Below are 22854 nucleotides of genomic sequence, written 5' to 3'. Positions count from 1 at the left end.
TATATATATATAATAATTTTTAATAAATTAATGCATTTATAATTTTTATAATTAAGCTTATATATTTATTTGTAAATGTATTATTATAAAATTCACTTTATTCTTATTTTCTTATGTTGTGAATAGGGTGTTCCGGGTCCTAAAGGTGAGCCGGGAGAGACACCATCAGAGGTAAGGCTGGTGCCCAAAAAATTGGGATTGTTTTGGAGTTTTTGATTGACATGCTAAAGCCCACCTTCTTGCAGGTGCAGCAGTTGAGGGAAGCGCTGAAGATTCTGGCCGAGAGGGTTCTCATTCTAGAACACATGATCGGCATTCATGGTGAGAATTATGGATTAATATTAATCTAGATTTTCAGTTATACTGGAGAGCGGTTGGTAGCGTGTGTTGCAATTATTTAGTAATGACTTTGAGGTTTCATGGGGATTGATTGCTTTTAAGAATGCAAAATGACATCAGAGGACTAGAAATATACAGCCAACTGCTTGTATTTAGACACATGGTTCTGCAACAAATTTCCCTTTATTTTTGTCGTCGCTCTGCCCAGACACTCTGTTGGACTCCGGTTCTGGAATAGATCTCCTGGCGGACTTCATGCTAACAGGCAGTGCTAAAAATGTTGGCGCCGACAAACCCTCTTCTCCTCTTACCTCAGACAGAGAGTAGCCGGACTCTGTTGGGTATGGAGAGTAAATAACAAACACTTGTGACCACAAGGCCTTTATCTCCTGTCTGTTACATTGAAGGACAGATCCCTCAATGTATTTGTTTATGAGTATGATAAGAGTGGCACTGATCTTTTCTATTTTATTTACTTGTATTTTATGTTCAGTTTTTTCTACATTTTGCAATCACTGTATTTACCTGTCAAAAATATGTTTTTATTGCCATTCACAACCCGTTTTACTTCCACAATGTGACGTATTTCAAGGGCTGGCCTTTATTTTAGCCATTAGGAAATGATTGGATGGTGAAAAGTGGGTGTTACTTACCAGAACGAAATCGGACTGAATGTGAGTTTGCTAAAGTTATGAAAATCTGGCTTTCAACTTGGAAGTGTCTATTTACTGTAGTTCATTTCTTTTATTATTGTAAAAGTGAGGATTTTGAATGGGCAGGATGTCTGGGTTAATTAATCAACAAAGATGATACTTGATTATACAAAAAAGCATTCTTGACACTATTCACTTCTTAATGGTTTTTATGTGGCATGAATAATGATTTAATACCGCAGACATTCAAGCTGAAGATAAATGTTTTATCATAAAGACTTCGATCCAGAACACAAAAAAGGCCCAATTTTTCTTGTCATTTCCTTTTTGTTTTCTGATTGATGACCTATAATGACCTTATGCACATAATTATATATAGCAGCCTTTGTATAAATACAATTCCCGTCTCAAAACTCACAGCAAGCAAAAAATAGACTGGAATAGAACTTTAAAACCAAATTCAACCCTTTGTCTGCATAGAAAGTGCAACGTCTACCAAAATAAATTGCGTTTACACCTCTGCTCACCTGTTTGTATTCATGAAGCCTATCATTGACTCGCTGAAACCCCAAAATGGCAGAACGCACCAAGGGCTGCTATTAATAGGGCTGCAGAGAATAGCCGGAGAGACACAAAAGGCCCTGTTGACCTTGTTCCCAGAGCACCGTTCAACACGCCAGTGTGGCTTTAAGCTTATTGTTGCGCTTGAGCTTTTGTAATCCCCTCGGGAGGGAACGAAATCTTTCCAAATCTTGGGCTTTTTCTTGTTGTTGTGTTAAGAAAGAAGAAGTGTCTGAAGTGTTTGTTGAAAGGTTTCCCACCTTTCCAGAGCCAAAACCTGATTGCTAGTATTTTGCTTTGACCTTTTTAAATAAAAGTTATTTATTTAAAAATCTATTATTATCTGAGCAAGTTAAAACAGTTTATTGCAATAACAACTGTAACTAGACTTAATTTTATTTATCTCTTTATTGACAAAAGGCGGGAACAGAGCTTAAGGAGAAGACAACACAAATGGACATGAACAAACATGGAGAAACATGGGAAATGTAGTTTTTACTCCTGTTCTTTATCCTCTCCGTGGGTGATGACGTAGCACAGGTTTTTGTAGTCCAGGTTGCCAGCCACATCCAACGGGAAATTTGTGAACATCTGGTTTACCTAGGTAAATTTTGAAAAATCATGATTAAAATCCATTGAACAATTGTTATATATTTTGATATCAAATAGTACAGTTTAATGATATTAAATTATTTATTTTAAAATTAAATATTAGATTTAAATTTTGAACTGGCACTGTAGTACCTCAGCCTCGGTAAATTTGTCTGCCTGGGACATAAGGTGATATTTAATCCTGTGAGGAGAAACAAAAGAAATATATTAAATGCTGTGCATTTCAATGAGACTGCTTCCAGTCAAAAGTCGCTGATGTGCTGAAGCATTTTTACATTTGCATAAATCTACTTACTCTTCTCCTTTAAGGATTCCTGTGCCCTCTGGGTCGAAGATCTTAAAGGCATTGAGAATAGTCTCTTCGGGGTCTGTACCTGTCAGTCACAGAAAGGTAACAGATTATTGATTAGTCTGTAATTATATACTCGAATGTTAATTAACAAATATATGTCATTTCTGGGGGACGTTGCATTCAAAATCCAAGCTTCTGATGCTGAACTATATGATCCATATATCAGTATGCAGTGTGCCAGATATCTGCTGAGTTCTGCAGCTGTTTGCACCTCATTAGCATGATTATCATTTCAATTCTGATAAATCTGATCCTTGCCTTTGAGCTTCTCTCCAAACATGGTGAGGAAGACGGTGAAGTTAATAGGGCCGGAGGCTTCCTTTTGCATTTCATCAAGCTCATCGTTGCCAACGTTGAGACGTCCTGCCAAACATGCACATACAGAGATATACATTAATACAGAGCGCCACTTCCTCTGATAGTTCAAATGGAGTGAGAGTGAACTGGAATGCTCGTAGATGCATTAAATAGTTATGATACCAGATTACGAGGCCACACTGAAAGTCAGTTTTTATATTATATATAAAACCTTTTATATTTAAACCTGAAAATAAAAGGGAGGTTTTAGGATTTTGAAAATAAAAATAAAATAAATAAATAAATACAATTTTAAACTTTTTCTAAAATTGTTATGTTTATATATTTAAAAAAAATAAAATAAAAAAGCAAAATAAAGCATTTTTACTAGTGGTCTCAGATTTTTGGACCCTGCTATATATGCATTTATCAAAACTTTAATAGCATGATGACATTTGCATCTAAATCTGTGACAAACATAGTGTTGTAATCGCATTTAGGCTTCACAGCATTCAGTAGGGGTCTAAAGGGAGGCCACTGTAATCCTTAAAACAATTCTCTTGTTAGTTCAATAGGATAAACGCCTTTAAGTAACGGAGACCTGGCTTCAGAGTCTCCAGTATTTACACTGTATATAGTCATTCAGTAAGGGCTTCACTCACCCAAAGCAGCAAATGTGTCCCTCAGGTCGTTTTTGTCAATAAAGCCATCTCTGTTCTGGTCCATGATGGTGAAAGCCTGGAGGAGCATTCAGATTTGCAGAGGTAAGTACCTAAATATATGCTAGAATAAAATGTTTAGGTATAAGTGAATCCTAGAAATGACCAACCTCTTTGAACTCCTGGATCTGTGACTGCTCAAACATGCTAAAAACGTTGGAGCTGCCAGCTTCCTTCTTCTTGGCCTTCTTTGGTGCCTGGAAATCAAGCAAAAGTGGTTTAGATGATTTTCTATCCAGCCTTATGCTTTTTAAATGCAATTTTGAAGCACATAAAACTTTTAAATTAATGCAGAAATTACACGGCCCTCTAAGACGTTTGTGCCATTTTAACCACTCTATGGCATAAAATGGAAGTTGAGAACTCTCAAAAAGTGGCCCGATTCAAGTACATCACAAATTTAGTTGCATTTAGTTAACACAAAATGGAACAGACAATGATATTCACTCAGTGAAAACCTTACTAAAATTAAAACAAAGTTGCTCTCATCACCAAGATCAAGGTACATGGAAGCAAAACTAATAAAAATTGTCTAATTTTAAAGATACAAATATATAAATCCATCCATAGAAGATGTACTTTTTAACATAAAATAACACATTCTCTCAGTCTGAAGAACAACACCGTTCACTTGCACCAGCATTTCCATGTTAAAGAGTCCAAAAGCAAAGAAACGCAACCCTACCATTGTGAAGAGCTTCTCTTTACTCTGTTCTTGGTCTCAAAAGCCTGAGGGACACTCAGACATCGTTGGTTTCCAGCTATATATTGGCACAATTGGCTTGACGGCCCACCTGTTCTATGTTTAGACAAAGGAGGAGGAACAATACAAGAATACTTGCCATATAGAGAATCACCCAGCCCTTGCACCCACCAGTTATTGGTACAGACAGATGCTAGGTGATGTGATCAGAGTTTGTGGGCTTTGCTATCTTGGGATCATTTGGAGCGTCCTAACCCCTTAAGACTCCCTTAAGTATGGGATACAAAATGAAATTGCAATTTTTAATAGGTTTCATATATGTAATTTATAATTTTTTTGTGTTTCATTTTGGACAGTTTGCATGGGTGAGACTGGGGGTAGTTGTCACACTCCGATTAATATTTCTTAGTTGTATTAAAAAAAAAAAATTGCTACATCAAAATTATTTTAATTATTCAACCATTATTGCCCAGGAATAAAGAGACAGTCCATTAAACACATGCTGACCTTTCGTGACAACATGCCCCAGTGGTGGAGTAATATATTGTCACACTATATATAGTAAGCTGTCACAATGAGAAACTGCTGTTACATGGCTAACTGATTATTGCATCATTACAATGACATATTTTCATTTAATATATAATTGCAATGAAAATATGTGTATGCAAGCAACACCAAAACATATGTGAGGCTGGACTTCGCTCTCAAAACTTTTATTTATGAAGAAGGTTGTGAATTCTAATTGATTGATCTGTATGTACAGGGCAAAATGATTGCACATTATTGGAACATACACATATGGAACTTGTCCATTTGAATGCCATCTTCTTGACATGTGAGCGCAGTCAAGCCCTTGGCTTTAATTTGCCATGCAACTCTTATGAACAAATTGTTTCTACTTTGTCTCCCATTATCTGTTGTGAACAATCGGACTGAACAAAAGCCATTCTCAGCACTACAAATATAGCCAGTCATCCCATGCTTGCCAGATTTAAATGTGCTCTTACAAACAGCCAAGTAATGTGCCGTCAGACTGCCGTAAATAATCTGTCTAGCTATCCGGCACGGCAGCAGGCTGTGTAAAGCTTGTTTTAGCAGTGTCCTCACAGACAACTGAACGAACACTGACCAAAAGAGCTGTGGAGAAGAATTGCACCATGGGATGTTTGGAATGTCGCTGTGATCTCCTGCTTGGCATTGTGCATGTGTGTGTGTGGTCACGACAGGGAGCGTGCCCATGTTAGGTGTGTGACTGGCAGGTGGGGGGCGAGAAGGAGTCAAGGTCTGCTTGTGTGTGCTAGCAATAACACAACTGATGGGGAGCCTGGCGGGGAAGTGTCAGCTGCTTCTTACTGTCAATCACATTAGCCATATGGTTCCATCACACCTTGACAGGCATGTAAATGCATGCTGCTTTATATGACAACACAGAGATGATGATACACTGCCATCGATCTCTTTATTTTTTAATCATATTTGATGTTCCTCTCACTGTTCTTTATGGTAAAGTGAGGTAATTGGGCCACATTTTGATCTCTCTGGTAAAATGTCTATGGACATATATGTGTGAATTTCTAAATGGTTTGTGTGTGCGTGTGTGTGTGTGTGTGTCAGGCCTGTTCTTTTACTAAAAATAAACAAATACGAAGGATCAAGTACTCAAGACTGTTTAAAATGACAATATTACAATAAATTTAGTGTTAATTTGCATGTATGTGTTTGAGTGTGTTTTAGTATTATTGTAGTATCACTGATACTATCAGTTTTTGTTAATATTTAGAATTTTATGTAGATTTAGATTTTAATTGTATATTTTTCACTTATTTTCAACTTTCAATTTCTAGATTTCATTTTCAACTTTTGTTAAAGTTTATTGTGTGTTTTTGTGATTTTTATCATTTTTAATGTCTATATTTGTGATTTTTTAATAATTTTTTTATGTCTATAAAGTTTATTAAGTTTTAGCTTTCAGTTTTAATCAATTTAGTTTGAATTATTTTAGTACTTTAACTTAAACTAAACAACAACTAGCTGAAATATGTAATACGTAATTAAATACATAATTATATATATTTGTTATATTTTTTTTTATAACGGTGCAGTTTTATTTATCCGTTTATTTTTACTTATTTTTTTGCAGCAAATTTGTATATATTGTTAAGTAATAATATAGATAATATGAAATCAAAAATATACATAATATATGTGTATAGTTTATATTTTGTTTGAAGTATCTGTCTTAAAAATATGATAACAGTATTCAGTTGTAGTTTGTTTGCCTGCAGATGGAGCAGTTTACCCAGTTGTACAAGTTTTTATAATCCTCCACTACAAAATATATTACCTGTACAACTATAGTTCGAACTTCATAGACTTACATATTACACAATGCGCAAGCAATTTACATTTCAAATGTTGTATTTATGGTAAAGATGTATTGTTTATGACTAAATATCAGACACCTGTCCACTGCTCAGGTGTGCATGTGGAAACAGTCATGCACACACATCACCAGAACAATGCCCTCCTCACATCTCTGCTTGTCTCTTCATTATGTTCATTTGCCATGTCTTTGCATCTCCATAATTAAAATCTAATCCTGCATGCCGACTTTTTAAACGAGGACTAGCCTCAAGAGGAGGCTTATTTGATTAAAAAAGGGGAAGGGTAGAGGAGGGTATAATCCTCCACTACAAAATATATTACCTATAGTAACTATAGTTCGAACTTCATAGACTTACATATTACACAATGCGCAAGCAATTTACATTTCAAATGTTGTATTTATGGTAAAGATTTATTGTTTATGACTAAATATCAGACACCTGTCCACTGCTCAGGTGTGCATGTGGAAACAGTCATGCACACACATCACCAGAACAATGCCCTCCTCACATCTCTGCTTGTCTCTTCATTATGTTCATTTGCCATGTCTTTGCATCTCCATAATTAAAATCTAATCCTGCATGCCGACTTTTTAAACGAGGACTAGCCTCAAGAGGAGGCTTATTTGATTAAAAAAGGGGAAGGGTAGAGGAGGGAGTCCTCCACAGCTCGGCAGGCAGGAGAGACAGCTCTTAATTGTGCTCCCATGAGGTGTGCGCACGCCTGGGTGGAGAGAGGGGGGGCTGGGTGCGCAGAGGCTCCAATGGGCCTGAAAAAACAAACCGCCAGTGGGACCGGCTCTGCTGCGAAGCTCCCCTGGTGTCTCAGTGAGGGGAACCGAGGGGAGGAGCACTTATGAGGAGCCATGAGACTCTCCCAGCTTCCAATTCTCACTCCACCCTGCAGGGTCTGAACTGAACCCCCCATCCTCTGTCTTTAAGTGTCTGTGTGTGGTGGTGAGGGTGAGAATCAGGGCTGATCTACAGATGAACCAAACTCATGGAACTGGTGACTCAGGAATCTGGTGGTATAAATTATGGTTAAAATGATCATTGTTGACTTTCTTACATACATTCTGGTGTACTTATACATACTCTTTTTTTTGCATGGTACCACATAATGGTTTTAGATTAAAAAAAATAATAATAAAAAAATGTATTCTCTCTTTTTCTAATAAGATTAGATATATGGTTTTCTATTATTGTATTTAACTGTATTGTTTTTCTTTTCTTTTGTATTTTTGTACTATATTGTATAGTACAGCACTTTGGTACATTCTGCGGTTTTCTTATTTAACACAATTCTTATTGTGTTAAATGTTGTTTTACTGTTTAAGCACATGTTAGATGCTAACTGTATATTATTTGTTGTGGACTTTACACGATGACAATAAAGTTGAATTACAATCAAAGTGGTCAAAGTGACAACCTGTATTGAAATTGAGTTGAAAGCTTATAAAAGCAAGTAGAAATGACCAATATTATTATTGTGACAAGTAAATGGATGGGAAAATTGATGGTTTCTATACATTGTTTCCACCATTTTTGACAGTGTATTAAGCGTATTACCTTTAAACGGTAAAAGAGCAAAAGAATCACTACAGAATATTAACTTTGGACGAAGACACATATGAGAAAGAGTCAAAGAACATCTAATATTAATATTGTATTATATATGTGTTTGTGTGCACAGTTCACACACACACACAATGCAAAAATAATCATATTTAGTTTTACTAAAGTAATGTATTTTGAAATTAGCATAATCAGTTTCATGATTTAACATCACTAATTGTATGTATGCATGCATGTATATATATAATTATTTAATATATATTAAATTATATTAAGCTATTAAATTATTTTAATAAAAAAATTTATATACAGTATATATATAATTATTTAATATATATTAAATTATACTGAGCTATTAAATTATTTATTATAGAATTGTAATTCTAAATGATTTTAATTATTTAAAAAATGATATACAGTATATATATATATATATATATATATATATATATGTGTGTGTGTACTTTTAAAATAATTGCAATTCTAAAATAATTTCATTTAATAGTATAATCACTAGCTAAATTTTTACCACTAATTTTATAATAATAATAATATTCATAATTTTACTTAATAAATTATGTATTTATGTAATCATCGTAATCACTGTCCAGCAATTAACACTGTTGGCTAAACAATGATTTGTTATCATCATTAATTGTGACAATTAATAGGATTACTTTGGATCATCACCATGTATCATAAACAATGAGTGAGACGATACTACTCACATCCAATAGAGGGCGCTGCTCTCCAAGTTCAAGTTCAAAAGCAGTATTTACAATTCATCAGGAATCGACCGGACAAGGGTTTATTGTTATAACATCAAATCATCTAATGCCACCATCTTAAACACGGTCCATAACCATTTAAAATGCATATCGCTTCATGCAGTATTTATATGGAGAACGGTTAGATTGTGTTTCATTTGATTTAAGCTATCGATCGCCGTATCCACATTCTTCACGCAAGAATGCCCATCAAATCAATATAATATATGTATTGGTTTTTGAGCACAAACAGAGGGTAGCTGGACATGTAGACGACCAACAGCAAAAACATTATAAGACAACTGCGTACACGCAAGAACATATGATATATTTTCAACAGGATTAAAAATAAAAACAAATCAGAAATCAATATATCGGGTGTACGAACACAACAGGCCAGAAGGTTCTTCATCTGATCATGAGAAACATAAAACCACTCAAGCGATGCGTTGCGTTCGCGTTGCTCGCATGATCGCGTCAGATCTGATCAGCGGCTCGGAATATCTATCTATAGCGATAATACAAAATCAATAACCGTATAAACTCTCTTCTTTTAACGGATGAAAACGTATCCAGCATCCCCCTCCCGCTCCTGCGCCACGGGGAGCGCGACTCAACGCGGAAACTCCATCCCGCGTTTTCTGCCTTTTATTGAGGACGCTCTCAATAATTGTTTTCAGTAGTCCTATTCAATATCGCAGGTCGGCGTTCGTTCGATAACTCCGTTCCTCGCGCGCCCGCGCCGTTCGATCCGCTCCGCTCCGTGTTTTGCGCGCGCTCCCCCGCCTCTCTCTCTCGCGCTCTCTCTCTCTCTCTCTCTCTCGCTGAACTCCAGCCCCTCTCGCGCTCTCTCTATCAGCCTTTCATTCCGTCTCAATATGTCTCAAGATGGCGGCCAATGCGGGATCGATGTTTCAATATTGGAAACGCTTTGATTTGCAGCAGCTCCAGGTCAGCTTCCTTTCGCTTTGTACTCGCGGTGTGTGCCGGTGAGCCGGTCCCGGGGAGCGTCGCGCTGAGAGGCTGGCGCGTCGCTCTCGCGTCGGCTCTTTCGCCGGGGTCGGTGCCCATTGATTAAAGCGGCTCTCGCGCTGATCGGAAATTGATCCTCTTTGTTCAATTCCCATCGATCAAGCATCACGGTCAAGGTGGATGCGGCCACTTCGGCAACGGGAGCCCTTAGGTTTCCCGATTCTTTCCCGCTCCTTTCCATCTCCGGGATGTTTTGGGCATAGTTTTTGCCGAAGAGATTTAGATAGTATGTTTGTGGAAATAATTTTGTGTTTAGAAGTGTGTCGCGCTACACGGGTGGCGCTGTGCTGGACCGAGACGTTATTGCTTAGTAACGAGAGAGGAGTTAGCCTGCCTTCCTTTTTAGATTTCACCTCGTTTATTGTTTACTAGCACTTTTTATGTGACTTTAGAAGTTTATGAAGTTAGCAAACGCAAAGTTCAGCTTAGTATAAGTTTAGAGTGAAGACGGAATTGGCTGCTAATCCTGCGCCAGACAGGAACAATTAAACACAAAACAATAAACAAACACGAACGTTTTTTGAGGGGGGAAATATAGATGTGAGACTCTAGAAAAGACGGTTTATTTCGTTATTCAGTTACAGAGCCTGACTAAATGGCTCATTACAACAAATGAATGCCATTTCACTCTGTCTTGTTTTTTCTTCACATATAACGTTAACGTGTTTAAATCGTTCTACAGAGATATGGATCAAATGAGCGTTTAAACGCAGGTGGGAACGTAAAGATTCGGTTTGCTCTGCTGTTGTTTTGGTTTAATGTTGTGGTATTAGTTTTTAAAATTGATTAGTTGTCAAAGTCAGAAATCTTTCGTTATTTGTAGTGTTCTTGTTGGAGTATGAAGTGCATTTGTCGCGTTTGGTTAGGCTTAAACAACAGACCCATGATTATATAAATTATTGATTAAGAGTTTATGTATTTATGAACTGAGGTCGCAAAGCTTAACAACAACAACAACAAAAATCGCTGACCTATTTTCCGAACGAACTTTAAATTTCCTCTCACCAGTAACCATGTATAAATCTTCATAAGCATTCCGAGGCATTGAAAAATCGATAGCATTCGATAATAACATGAAAACGAGCTTTTTATAGATCGATTAGGTTTTCTACGTTAAAAGTGTAGAAGATTTTTCATATTTTTAATAAATGACGTTCGTGTAAAAATATTTTTTTGTCAAAGATGCTAATATAAACGTAAATTAAAGCAAAATGTAGAATACTATACATGCATGTGTTGCAGTATGCTTTGAGATGCTATTCAGCTTTTGTGTATCATTAATCTGTAATAGTCAAAACATTGCCAGACTCGTTGCATGTCAGATGTTTTGCTGTTTGATTAGGTTGTGTTCTAGGAAAATCGTTTATTCAATTAGGGTGCAGACATATAGTGTTGAACATAAAAGGACCACACACACAGCTGGGCATATTCTGATGTGGTGACTAAATTTTCAGTGCTCTCCCTCGCTCGCTCCTCTCTCTCTCTCTCTCTCTCTCTCTCTCTCTCTCTCTATCTGTCTCCCAGGCTGATAAGAACTGGCATCAGCGAGTTCAGGCTTTGATGATGTCATGGACGCTATTTATCAACTTGTTTTTTCTTTTGTGTCTTTTCTATTCAAATCTTATTTTTCAGAATGTTTTAAATTAGTTCATTTCTTGTTTTGTTCTGATTAACTCCACTGATTTATGCTTAATTGATCCCTCGATGTGAATCAGATGTCTCATATTACCCTGCAAAAACCACACCAGACAGTGGAATAAAGTCATCTTAATTATAATTTCCCTGTGACTCCAAACAGACCTTTTCGTCTCAAATGTCCCCAGCTTTTTGTTTGCCGGTGTCACCTGCCTCCTCCTGTCACCACATGGCTCTGAGGTCTGCGAATGCAGGTGAGGTGCAAGTGTACCTCACTTGGTGTGTGGTCCTGAGTTTTCGTGCGTCAATGTGGAGAGATTAGTGATTGACGCAGGCAGTTCTGCCACCATCAAGATGTGAGCAGAGTCTCTTGTCTGGACCTGTGTTGGGCCCCTGTGATGACTTTAAAATGTGTTTGATATCTTTAATGAGGGGCACATGGGCCGGCTGCAGTACACTGTGTACCTAAACACCATACGAGCATAATCTGTTGCGTTTTCGGTTTCTCTGTGTGGTTACTGTATGAATGGTGCTGCTATATCTTTGAGATCTTCTACTGTACGCCTGTGAAGAGTTTTAGCAGATTAGGCTGCCAGACGTTATACTCATAGTTGGATGTGCCGTCATCCACTTTTCTTACTCTAATAGATAATTAACATAACTTGTAATCTTGGTTAATAATTTATTGGACGAGAACAGGGATGATGCGTGATATTTGCATTTGAATATTTTTAAGGAGATTCATCACTTGCAGATGGAGTGTTTTCATTAAACATCACTTAATGAATCGAGCTCGGAGCACCTGTATTTTGACTGTTTTAATAATAACTGTCTGACTGACACCTGATTGGATTCGAAAGAATGGGGAAAGTCCCTAAAAAGTGAGCAGGAATGTCTCCATGTGTCTGTGAAAATGCGGGAAAACTACTTTTAGGCATGGTTTTAAAGCTGACATGAAAGATGAATAGAACAACAGCGTCTCTGTGGAGCCCACCCCACACATTCACACAGACTCAGATCCTGACCACTTCAAAACCAAGCCAACTATATATGAGGCCCCAAAACAACACACATATTTGCATGTGGTCACTCCAAATTTAGCCTCAAAGTAAAGCACTTCAATTGACTCTTGTATTTGTCTAATTTCACAATTTAGACTGATAATAAATTCTGCGAGGCCCTTAGATTTTTATTTATTTTTAAGATTTTATTTGGCCGTTTTATGCCTTTATTTCGATAGGACATTATAGTGACAGGAAGTGAAGTCACAGTGGGGGTCAGAAAGGGGGGGGGTTCCCGAAGCACAACGGCGCTACATGTCGCCGCACTGCCTTTGATTGTTTTAGTAGCTTTTTCACATTCATAAAGAATATAGTGAAGCACTTAAATTGACTCTTGTATTTTTATTATTTCACAGTTTAGACAGATAATAAATTATGCAACAAAAAAACATTTTTGGATATGTAATAATACATAATTTAAGGAACAATTATCACTATTAAAGGGTTACTCCCCCACCCAAAATGAAAATTTTGTCATTAATCACTTACCCCCAAGCTTCATTCGTCTTCGGAACACAATTTAAGATAATTTGGATGAAAACCGGGAGGCTTGTGACTGTCCCATTCACTGCCAAGTAAATCACACTGTCGAGGTCCAGAAAAGTATTTAAGACATCGTCAGAATAGTCCATCTGCCATCAGTGGTTCAACCGTAACGTTATGAAGCGACGAGAATACTTTTTGTATGCGAAGAAAACAAAAATAACGACTTTATTCGACAATTTGTCTCCTCTGTGTCCGCATCACCGTAGTGCCATTTTGGAGATTATGCACTGAATGCAAGCAGCGTACTCTCTTCTGTATCAGCCGCACTGCACGGATGCGCTGTTTTCGTTCAAATCAAAGCGTAAATACACGTAGAAAATGTATCCTTGTGTCGCGGCTGACACAGAAGAGCGTGTCAGCTTGCGTTCAGCGCAAAATCTCCGAAATGGCGCTACGGTGATGTGGAGAGAGACAAAGGAGACAAATTGTCGAATAAAGTCGTTATTTTTGTTTTCTTCGCATACAAAAAGTATTCTCGTCACTTCATAACGTTACGGTTGAACCACTGATGGCAGATGGACTATTCTGACGATGTCTTAAATACTTTTCTTGTAATTTACTTGGCAGTGAATGGGACAGTCACAAGCCTCCCGGTTTTCATCCAAAATATCTTCAATTGTGTTCCGAAGACGAACAAAGCTTTTACGGGTTTGGAACGACATTTTCATTTTGGGGTGGAGTATCCCTTTAAGTAGCATGCATATTACTAACATGTTGGCTGTTTATTAGTACTTATAAAGCATTTATTAATGCCTTATTTAGCATGACCGTGTTTTAGATCTCGTAATCTTACCCCATACCTAAACTTAACAGCTACCTTACTAAATATTAATAAACTGCAAATTGGGAGTTTATTGAGGCAAAAGTCATAGTTAATAGTGAGAACTGGACCTTAAATAAAGTGTGACCATTATTTGCTCTATATTTCATGACATTTTTTTGTGATTTGTGTACATTAATAGCCTTTTCATATTTGTAAAAACATGAAGAATGTTAGATATGCAGCATAAAGTCCATCTGTGGTGGTTTACTTTACCGTTTCCTTTGCTGCTTGTGACAGGAAAGTAATTTGTCCGAATTATACAGAATTTTTTTTGTTGTGAATTGTATACATTAATAGCATTTTCATCTTTGGAAAGGCATTAACACTATAATAAAGCAGTTCAGTTGACTGTTAATCAATTTTGCGAGACCCTTTGAGTGTCTTAATATGCACTTTTGAGAAAACATTTTCATATATATTATTTGGTCTAAATTTGATCGAATTGTACAGAAAAAAAGCCTTTTTGTGTGAATCGTGTACACTAATAGCCCTTTCATATTTGTAAAGACATGACAAATATTACACATATAAGATCCAACTAGTGGTTTCTCAGTACAGTTTCCTTTCCTGTGTGTGACAGGAGATTTAGTCTGTTGCCTTGCTTTGGTTATTAAAAAGTAGCGGTGCTTGTCACTGAAAAGAATAGGTTAGCAGCACTTTCAGATCTGGTACTTGAGCACATTTGTTCTACTACCAGTTCAGCCCAGACGTCGATAATCCCACAGTATTTGAATTACCTGTTCTGGGAGGTGCTGTGATCTAAAATAAGTGTTTTTTTTCTCTGTGTAGTTGTCTGCCGTCTCATGTGATCAGGCTGGCAATGGTGGCCTGAGTATAGCTCCTTTAAAGGGGGACTCGGTTCTTGTGTGCTAAATACTTGATGATGATGTATTTTTATTCGGTCTGAAGAGGGAATCAAACCGTTCCTAAGGCAGTTCACCGGCCCGTGATGTAACTTGTGTATATGATAAAGCTGTGTGTGCTTAAATATATATTTATAGATGCGTGCTTAAATAGATGTTTTTTACTGGAATATGTAATATGAAGTGACTAAATAGTTAATGAAGGGTTTTAAGTGAGTGCTTTTTATAGGCTGACCCCTCTTTCCTTTGCTGATCTGCTGTACTCGGTTGCTGGAGATAAAGATGGCAGGAAGAATTCAGTGGCCATGGGAATCGGGGGGGAGTCCATGTGCCAGCACACTCTTTTTCTCTCTCTGTCTTTATCTCGGTCACCCTCTCTCAGACGGTCATACACATGGTCATTACCTCACTGACTGCCCCCTTTTGCTGTGTCTGAGGGCTGGGATTTCACAGGGGGGCCCGCTCCCCTCCCGCCCCACACAGGGAAGCCAGAACTCTGACGCCACCAGCATAATTAGCCGTCCATTTCAAATAGAGCCCGAGTTGGAGGAGGGGATGAGAGCACTCGCCCCTCCCACCCCTTCTCTCTTCCTCTCTTTTTCTCTCTTTCTCACTTCCTTTCGTTCATACTTTATGGCGTGTTTGGTCTGCGTGCCCCGTGCACTCTGGAAATTCTTCCAGTTTGAAGGAATTTAACACCTCTGATTTGTTTTTCAGCAGCTGAATTGAGAAAAAGAGCAAATTGCAAAAGAAAACTAAAGTTTAATGGCACTATAATGGTCTTTTTCTGTATTCAACTTTTTAAAAAGTCATTTTTAAGTCATGCAAATCTAAATTTTTTGATGAATGTTTCTTGTTTCATTGTGACTGATTTATCTGTGCATTTTATTTCAAATTAAGAAAGTTAGTTTTTTTAAACTTACATTAAAATGTGGTAAATTAGCTCCCTTTGAAATGACTTGACTTTGTTGCTGACATCACCAAGGCCACACTGTCTATTTGATAATGTAACTAATAGTCAAACAGTCTTGTTTTAGTTGACTGACATTGAGTGTAGCTTTTGATATTTAAAGCCATTTTATTCTATCAATTCCTCATTGATAAAAAGTTCTAACCTAATTTTTTTTTTTGCTTAGTATTGTTTCATTTGGAAATGTCAAATTGCAAAAGTAAAATGGGTTGAAATGGCAGTTAATGCTGACTTGTACAACTTTACGATCACAAATTGTAAAATGAAAATTACAGAATGAAATGTTTAAAATTGTTAGAAAACTTCAGTTGCTTGTTTTTTAAATAAAGGTCTGGAACATTGTTTCCTGGTGGTCGTTCAAAAACTACTTCAAGCCCTGAACAGGAGAAAATGGACTGCTGAATAATATTTATGTAAAATAGTGTTAAAACAATGCATCAGGTTATTACTGTGATAGACTGTGGAAAAAGGTTAGAACAGCGTTTTATTTGCTTCTGTTCAGAAACATCTGGAAAGAGTTTGAGGGAAGTAGTTCTGAATTAAGAGCCATGGGAAAGAGATCTGCTCCGATTGCCCTCTTTCCTGAGCGAAGGAAAGAGAGAGAGAGAGATAAAGGGAAGTTTAGTCCAAATGGTCTTTTTGTATGTTGTCACTTAAAACAGATTTTATACTTAAGAATCATTACGACTGTCATCTTGTTCCATGTTATCTGTTCCATGTCATTTGGATTTATCGGTTTTAATGGCTACATTAAACAAAATTTACAGTGCTTTCATGCAGGTTGTATGTTTAGATTCTGTCATAAACAACCATTTTAAACCTAGCTGGATCACGCTAACATTTGTTATGATTACCCCATCCTTGAACGTTTCACACTGCAACCCGATCCATTGTTTTCAGACAAGATTCACCAACTCTGTGATGAGAAGAGCATGTTTTTATTTCCAGTCTTTTCTGCCATTTTGAGGCTCAGCCGCGCCACCCTAATTCGCCGCAGATATGTTTAAAAAATCACAACCGCGGAGATCAAAGGCCTTGACAAAGCCTGCGACTTTACTGTGCATAAAACTAATGAGGTAAATCTTCCTGTGTCTGATGCTTTTTCATCTCGTCGTTGTCTGCTGTTGTCGCCGGTGGTCAATATGTGGTTTATAGCAACCCTCGGTTTATTCTAATTTGAATTTATCTGCAAATTTCTTCGAAAAACAGTGGACAAAGGGGGAAACTTTGGGAGCCATGAAGCTCTGTTTTCTAAAGTTAACACGTAATCAAAATTTTTTAAATAAAGTTGTTTCTGGTTTTAATTTGAAGTATTAATTTGTGTATGTTGAAATGTTTGTCTTCATAGTACAAAAATTAACTAATAGTCTGAAACGACTTTTAAACTGTTGTATTTTCATCAACTTTGCTTGTTTCAGTCAATCTATTGAATTATAACCCTTTTATAGATTATTTGAATATTCCATCACCCTCAGAAATGTGTCACATTACAGACAAACAGATGTTTGTGAACACTTATTAATGTTGGATTCAATCACAAATTATTGGTGCTAGTGCTTAACGAGCCTCTTAAAATCAAAATAGATTGTATTTACTTTCTAAATATATGTTCCAGTTCTTATTAAGTTTTATGTACAAAATAATAATGTTTGTCTTTCTGGTGTTTATTCATAAGTAAGTTGCTCCATCTCCAAACTGACGCCACTGAACTAATTTTTCTCGTCCTAACATTTTGTTCTCATTAAATTGTTTACTATACTAAGAAAACTGTTTCTTGTTGACTTCAACCACAAATTATTGGTGAAACTAGCTAGTGCTAATGTTAAACTGCTAGTAATCGGTGACTCCACTTAAAAATGAAATGAAAATGGACTATTTACTTTCCAAAAACAAAGTTTTACGTTGCCGTTTTACGTTGACTTCTCCTGTGTGTGTGATTGGTGAAACTAGCTAGCAGTGAAGCCAAACTGCTATTTATCTTAACACAAAATGACTTGTCATGATGTTGTATTCGGTCCAAACAGCAGGCAGACGCCATCCCTCGCTCGATAATTTACTGGGCAAGATTTTGTTTGAAAAATAGAGATTGTATTTGCTCTTTAAATATCAGAGTATTGATCGCACGTGGCGGCAGCGGGCGAAGACTCTCAGTCGGAACTGTTAATGTGTGGGAGACTCGAGAGGCTGGAATCTCACTCACATGCCATGTTTGATAAAAGCCCAGCTCTTAGAGGGCTATGAACAGTCCATTTCAGCTGAGGCGAGGAGGAGGCGCGCACCTCTCTTTCTCCCTTTATCTCTCTCACGCTTTCTTACCGCTCGCTGTGAGAGATGATTGAAAAGCCGGAGTTTCCATCAGTGGCCGTCAGTTGTAAATGTACTCAGACTGCTGAAACAGCCCTGCGTTGTTGCTGACCGTGGCATGGGCCAGAGGATGTTGCGCCGTATTGCATTGTGTGTAGTGTGCCAGCATAATCAGGTGTGAATAAGTAGGTCAGCTGTGGTCTGTGTTTCGCGTTGCCAGTTGGTATTTCTGACAGCAGCCGAGAGTTTTTTTTTAAATTTATTTATTTTTTGTGCAGTCGGTGGTTTGCGGATTGTTGACGTTGAAGACTGTTTTCGGTAAGAGAGGGCATTCGCAGCTTGTGTGTTCAGATGAAGGATGAATCACATTTTTGTTGGGTTACATAAGATGCCAACTCTTTGGGGGGCGACCCAAGCTCTTTATCTTTTTGCACTCCGTTTTTCTGCTTCTTTCATTCGTTTCACATTCAGACTCTCTCTGGTTGGCACGTAGCCTCAGTTTGATTGCCAACTGAGAAAGTGCCATGGCGGTATCAGGATACCTGTCGTAAGGTGACACACTCTTTTGTCTGATGGTCCCGCGCGGCGTCTACCTTTGAGTACATTCTGTCGAGAGACATCTGGACTGCTGTTTAACTTAGCTGTCTTGAGCATAAACAGGTGTTTTTGTGACTAAATGAATGGATTAACCAGCAGACCCAGACACCGTTCCACTCTAGACTCCAATGCCAAATTTTTTTTAACCTTGTGCCGTGTGCGTAATCCTAGAGATATAAATAGCCTTCCTCAATAAGAACTGGAAGGAAGGGCACACGCACAGCAACCTTCATATGTTTCATTGTGGTGCATTTGTCTAATTTACATTCAAAGTAACGGTAAAAAAGTAGTCTGTATAGAGTCGCTTTGAGGCCTTGTGGCCTTTTGATTTTTGTGGTTTAGGCATAGGGTTAGGCGATGTCTACCAAATTGCCATCGGATGATGTCTACAGTGAAACATCGTGATGGACGATGACATCGGGGGGTGGGGTTAGGGGGTGTGCCCGAAGCGTGAATCCGTATGCAGAAAGGCACGGAAAACAAATAACGTGTTCTACGGAGCCACTAAATGGACATGGTTAGCCGCTTGCTAGCGGTAGACTATTACACTACAGTACATGAAAGTTCACTTACCACATACACAGAGTAAGGAGAGATGTCTGATAGGATGATGGCGAATGATTTGCAGATACTGAGCACCACTGATAAATATCTAATCTTGTAAAATGTGTGGTAAGTACTGCCGCTCCGTAGTATAGAGTCCGTGTGATCGCGAATCTCGAAAGTGAAAGTGAAAGTAAAAGGAGAGCGCGCATTTGAAAGCGGTTTCAATGCCCTGCATATTAGTAGCGGCTCCATGATGCCCGCAATTTAGTATAATTACCCAACGATATAATTGCGAGAGAAAGTATTGAAATATTTTTTTTATCCTCCTATCTCGTAGGCTATTTATTCCTTTTAGGGGTTCCGTAGTACACTTAATTTCCTTTCCGAACACGAAAACTACATTAAAAACGACAACTAGTCTAGTTATTGTTATATTCTGTCATCATTTACTCACCCTTATGTTGTTCCTTGTTTTTTTGTCTATACAATGGGACCCAGTGTTGTTAGTTTTGATACAACATCTTCTTTTGTGCTCGGCATAAGAAAGAAGTTATACGGATATGGAACAACATGTGGTTCTGATGAATGAAATGATGACAGAATTTACATTTTTAGGTGAGCCATCCCTTTAAGGAAGAAGTGAGTAATATAGGCTGGTTTAGGGGTCACCTGACCCCCAACTTTTCCTTAGGGAGTCTTTCAGCCTGGTCTCATAAGAAGCTAATAATTTCAAAATCGAAAGAAATCACATGTGTAATCTAAATGTAACCCTTAAACCTATCCGTTATTGTAATATGATAAAAACAAACTATAGAAGTTGTACCATTTTTGTATGATTTAAGATGTGTATCTTACAATTTTGCTATCTTTTATGAATTCTTACAAAAGTTGTTAAAGAGTATTGGAGTCTTTATATTAAAAATGCATTCACGATAGCTGTCCTAAACACAACTCAAGATTCTAAATTTTCGACCCATTTGTTGTATAATTAATTACACAACTGTTCAAAAGTTGGTCTCTTATGCTCACCAAGGCTGCATTTACTTGATCAAAAATACAGTAAAATGGTAATATTGTCAAATGTTATTACAATTTAAAATAACCATTTTCTATTTAAAAATGTTAAAAAGTAATTTAATCCTGTAATGACAAATCTGAATTTTCAGCAGCAATTACTCCAGTCTTTTTAACATTATATATGTCTTTACCGTCACTTTTGATCAATTGAATGCATCCTTGCATAAAAAAAATTATACATTCCTTAAAAAAAAAAAAATATCGTACTGAGCCCAAACTTTTGAACAGTAGTACTAGTTTATAAAGTGACTGCACCGTTAGAACAAATCAAAATGTTTTTTTTTCCCCAAAAGCACAATTAAGCAAACTCACTTAAACTCTAGAATCTAATGAGCATAGTGCGTCTGTAAAAAAAACAAACAGTTTTTGTTGGAAACTGTTAGAGGAGTTTTTATTCTTGAGGAGCCCCAGATGCTCAGTACATTAAGTGATATGATGGTGGCTCCTAATTTAGCCGCGGTCTTATCCTGTATGGATGAGTAATTGTGTCCATAAAGAAGGTTAATCTTCATAACAGGGGAACATAAACCAGATCTCTCTGGATCCTCTTCTGTTTCAGCACAGAACAGGGTAAGAGAGTATTTCTAAAGCTCAGAGGAGGGAACTTTTTTTGGTTGAAAGAATTTAGTGCCATTTCTGAGAAAATAAACATTATGCTTCAATTTGCTCCTCACAGTTATTGTCTGGTCTCAGGAAGACCAGTCAAAGTTAGGTGAGGTTTTGGAAGCACTTATTTTAGACTGGCTCTTCGCGGTTCCCCAGCAGGACGGTCTGAACTGTTGAGGGGGGAAAGACAGCGTTTCAGAACGTCTCAAAGTTTCCGGAAAAAGTTCACCTCAGAACTTTCGAGTGCCGTCTCGCTCCATTACTATTCTCAGAGAGTCTCAGGTAGCCATGGCGAAGAGTTTGCACCAAGCTGTGGTTTAAGTGCTCTGTGAGAATGGGAAATAATCAGGAGACCCTTTAACCTCCTGTCCGCACTTTTTCCCTTCTGTCTTACTCTCACTCTCGTGCACACACACACACGCACACACTTTTGGGTTTTACTCCAGACGTCCCTTGCCAGCCTGGGCTCAGCACTTTAAAAACCCAAACAAAACAAATCCTCTGCGGGGGCCCGCGGTGCCTAGGGAACCAGGCAGCTCCACCTCACACTCAGCAGCAGCAGGGCTCCCTGATCTGGCTTTGAGCTAGACTTTGGCTGAACTTTTACTTTTGCCTGAAACAGTTATTATTAGTGACCTGAAAACCTCCAGGAGGAGTGGAAATGGAAGCCAGATGCCGTTAGTGGCTGGAAAATGATATTAAGCTTTCAAATGATGCACATGGGGAGGGAAACTGACATGGATTTCCATGTTGGGGGGGTGGAGAAACAGTGACCCCGGCACTGCTCTGCTGATTTGTTTTGCCGATGACTTGCGCTTGCATATCGTTACAGACGGGGGGGTATTTAGTATCCCAATATGTTTTTTTTCCAGACTTTTAAAGGGTTAGTTCACCCAAAAATTTAAGTTCCAAATGCCGTTCCAAACATGTAAGAATTTCGTTCATCTTCACATGGACTATTTTAACAATACCCTTACTACTTTTCTGGGCCTTGAACATGGTAGTTGCATTGCTGTCTATGCAGGGTCAGAAAGCTCTCGGATTTAATCTTAAATGTCTTAATTTGTGTTCCGAAGATGAACGAACATCTTATGGGTTTGGAATGACATGAGGTTGTAATTAGTGACAGAATTTTTGGATTAACTAACCCTTTAATGAAACTCAGTAATATGATAGGGATTTTTTTCAGCCAATTGTAGTTGGTTTCAACCAAACAATCAACGTTGCCAACTGTTAATTGCAAAATATTAATGTAAAATATAGTAAAATTATACAAAATTTCTGTGCAGCCTCCAGCGAGGTTCTGTCTCCAGGAGGGTAATTATTTTTAGCAGGAAGTGTCTGAAAATGGACTGTACTTGGTCAGATGTGTGTGTATGTACGTGTGTGTGTTGGCCCCTGGCTGGCTGGCCTAGCTTGCAGTGAGGAGAGATTGGCGGGATGTTGGTGTTGTTATTAGTCCTAACAGCAGCCGGGCAGAGGATGTGCTCTCCTTGGTCCCGTGGGATATCAGAGACAGATCCGCGGAGATCAGAGGGCTGAATATATCAGGTGAATTTCAGCGAGAGGGAATGAAAATAGCAGGCTAGCCGAGGATGCCTTTTGCTTATTTATGAGAACGTCACACCTGGCCTATATCGACGTGATCACATTTTACTGTGTGATTGTGCTACTCCCAACATTTTCATCCTTTGGTGGTCATAGGGGATTTTTCAAGACCCTTTATTGTTGTTCTTCTCACCCCTTAAATCAACAGAATTTGGCAAATCGCATTTGCGTTTGTACGATTTCCCAAATTTACCCAGTGACTGTGCAAGTTAAAAAAAGAA

The 22854-nt window shown here is 37.9% G+C and overlaps 3 protein-coding genes across 5 annotated transcripts in view; 2 read left to right on the top strand and 1 right to left on the bottom strand.

Annotated features, from left to right (window-relative positions):
• col26a1 (collagen, type XXVI, alpha 1) overlaps positions 1 to 2021 on the top strand; it is a 19430-nt gene extending 17409 nt beyond the window's left edge. The window contains exons 12-14 of the mRNA XM_016277090.1: positions 127 to 171; positions 246 to 321; positions 548 to 2021. Coding sequence (XP_016132576.1) covers positions 127 to 171; positions 246 to 321; positions 548 to 666 — 240 coding nt within the window. The 3' untranslated portion in view covers positions 667 to 2021. The remainder of the gene's footprint in view (positions 1 to 126; positions 172 to 245; positions 322 to 547) is intronic.
• Positions 1952 to 4312, bottom strand: LOC107588876 (myosin regulatory light chain 2B, cardiac muscle isoform-like). Its single transcript, XM_016277122.1, has 7 exons — positions 4219 to 4312; positions 3644 to 3730; positions 3477 to 3552; positions 2776 to 2880; positions 2461 to 2539; positions 2298 to 2346; positions 1952 to 2153 (listed from the first exon to the last, which is right to left on the bottom strand). Exons 1-7 carry the CDS (start codon positions 4219 to 4221, stop codon positions 2049 to 2051), a joined length of 504 nt encoding a protein of 167 aa, XP_016132608.1. The 5' UTR covers positions 4222 to 4312; the 3' UTR covers positions 1952 to 2048.
• The window catches only part of cux1a (cut-like homeobox 1a), a 135677-nt gene continuing 115789 nt past the window's right edge, over positions 2967 to 22854 (top strand). For 2 of the 3 annotated variants that reach the window (XM_016277068.1, XM_016277077.1), the window contains exon 1: positions 8818 to 9916. In XM_016277068.1, coding sequence (XP_016132554.1) covers positions 9854 to 9916 — 63 coding nt within the window. In that variant the 5' untranslated portion in view covers positions 8818 to 9853. Of the gene's footprint in view, positions 2972 to 8817; positions 9917 to 22854 lie in introns of those variants that run through there. The other variant, XM_016277060.1, reaches the window with a different exon arrangement.

This window comes from Sinocyclocheilus grahami, unplaced genomic scaffold, assembly GCF_001515645.1.
Source record: "Sinocyclocheilus grahami isolate Dianchi unplaced genomic scaffold, SAMN03320097.WGS_v1.1 scaffold7.1, whole genome shotgun sequence".
Lineage (NCBI taxonomy): Eukaryota > Metazoa > Chordata > Actinopteri > Cypriniformes > Cyprinidae > Sinocyclocheilus > Sinocyclocheilus grahami.
Note: the sequence above shows the minus strand (reverse complement) of the source record. Positions and strands in the feature narration are given on the sequence as shown.

What these genes read in the sequence shown, in the direction of transcription:
- LOC107588876 (XM_016277122.1), bottom strand. An exon ending in GGACACATTTGCTGCTTTGG is followed by an intron (nt 2,881 to 3,476) that starts GTGAGTGAAGCC and finishes CATGTTTGGCAG; the next exon opens with GACGTCTCAACGTTGGCAAC. An exon ending in ACAAATTTACCGAGGCTGAG is followed by an intron (nt 2,154 to 2,297) that starts GTACTACAGTGC and finishes AAATTTACCTAG; the next exon opens with GTAAACCAGATGTTCACAAA.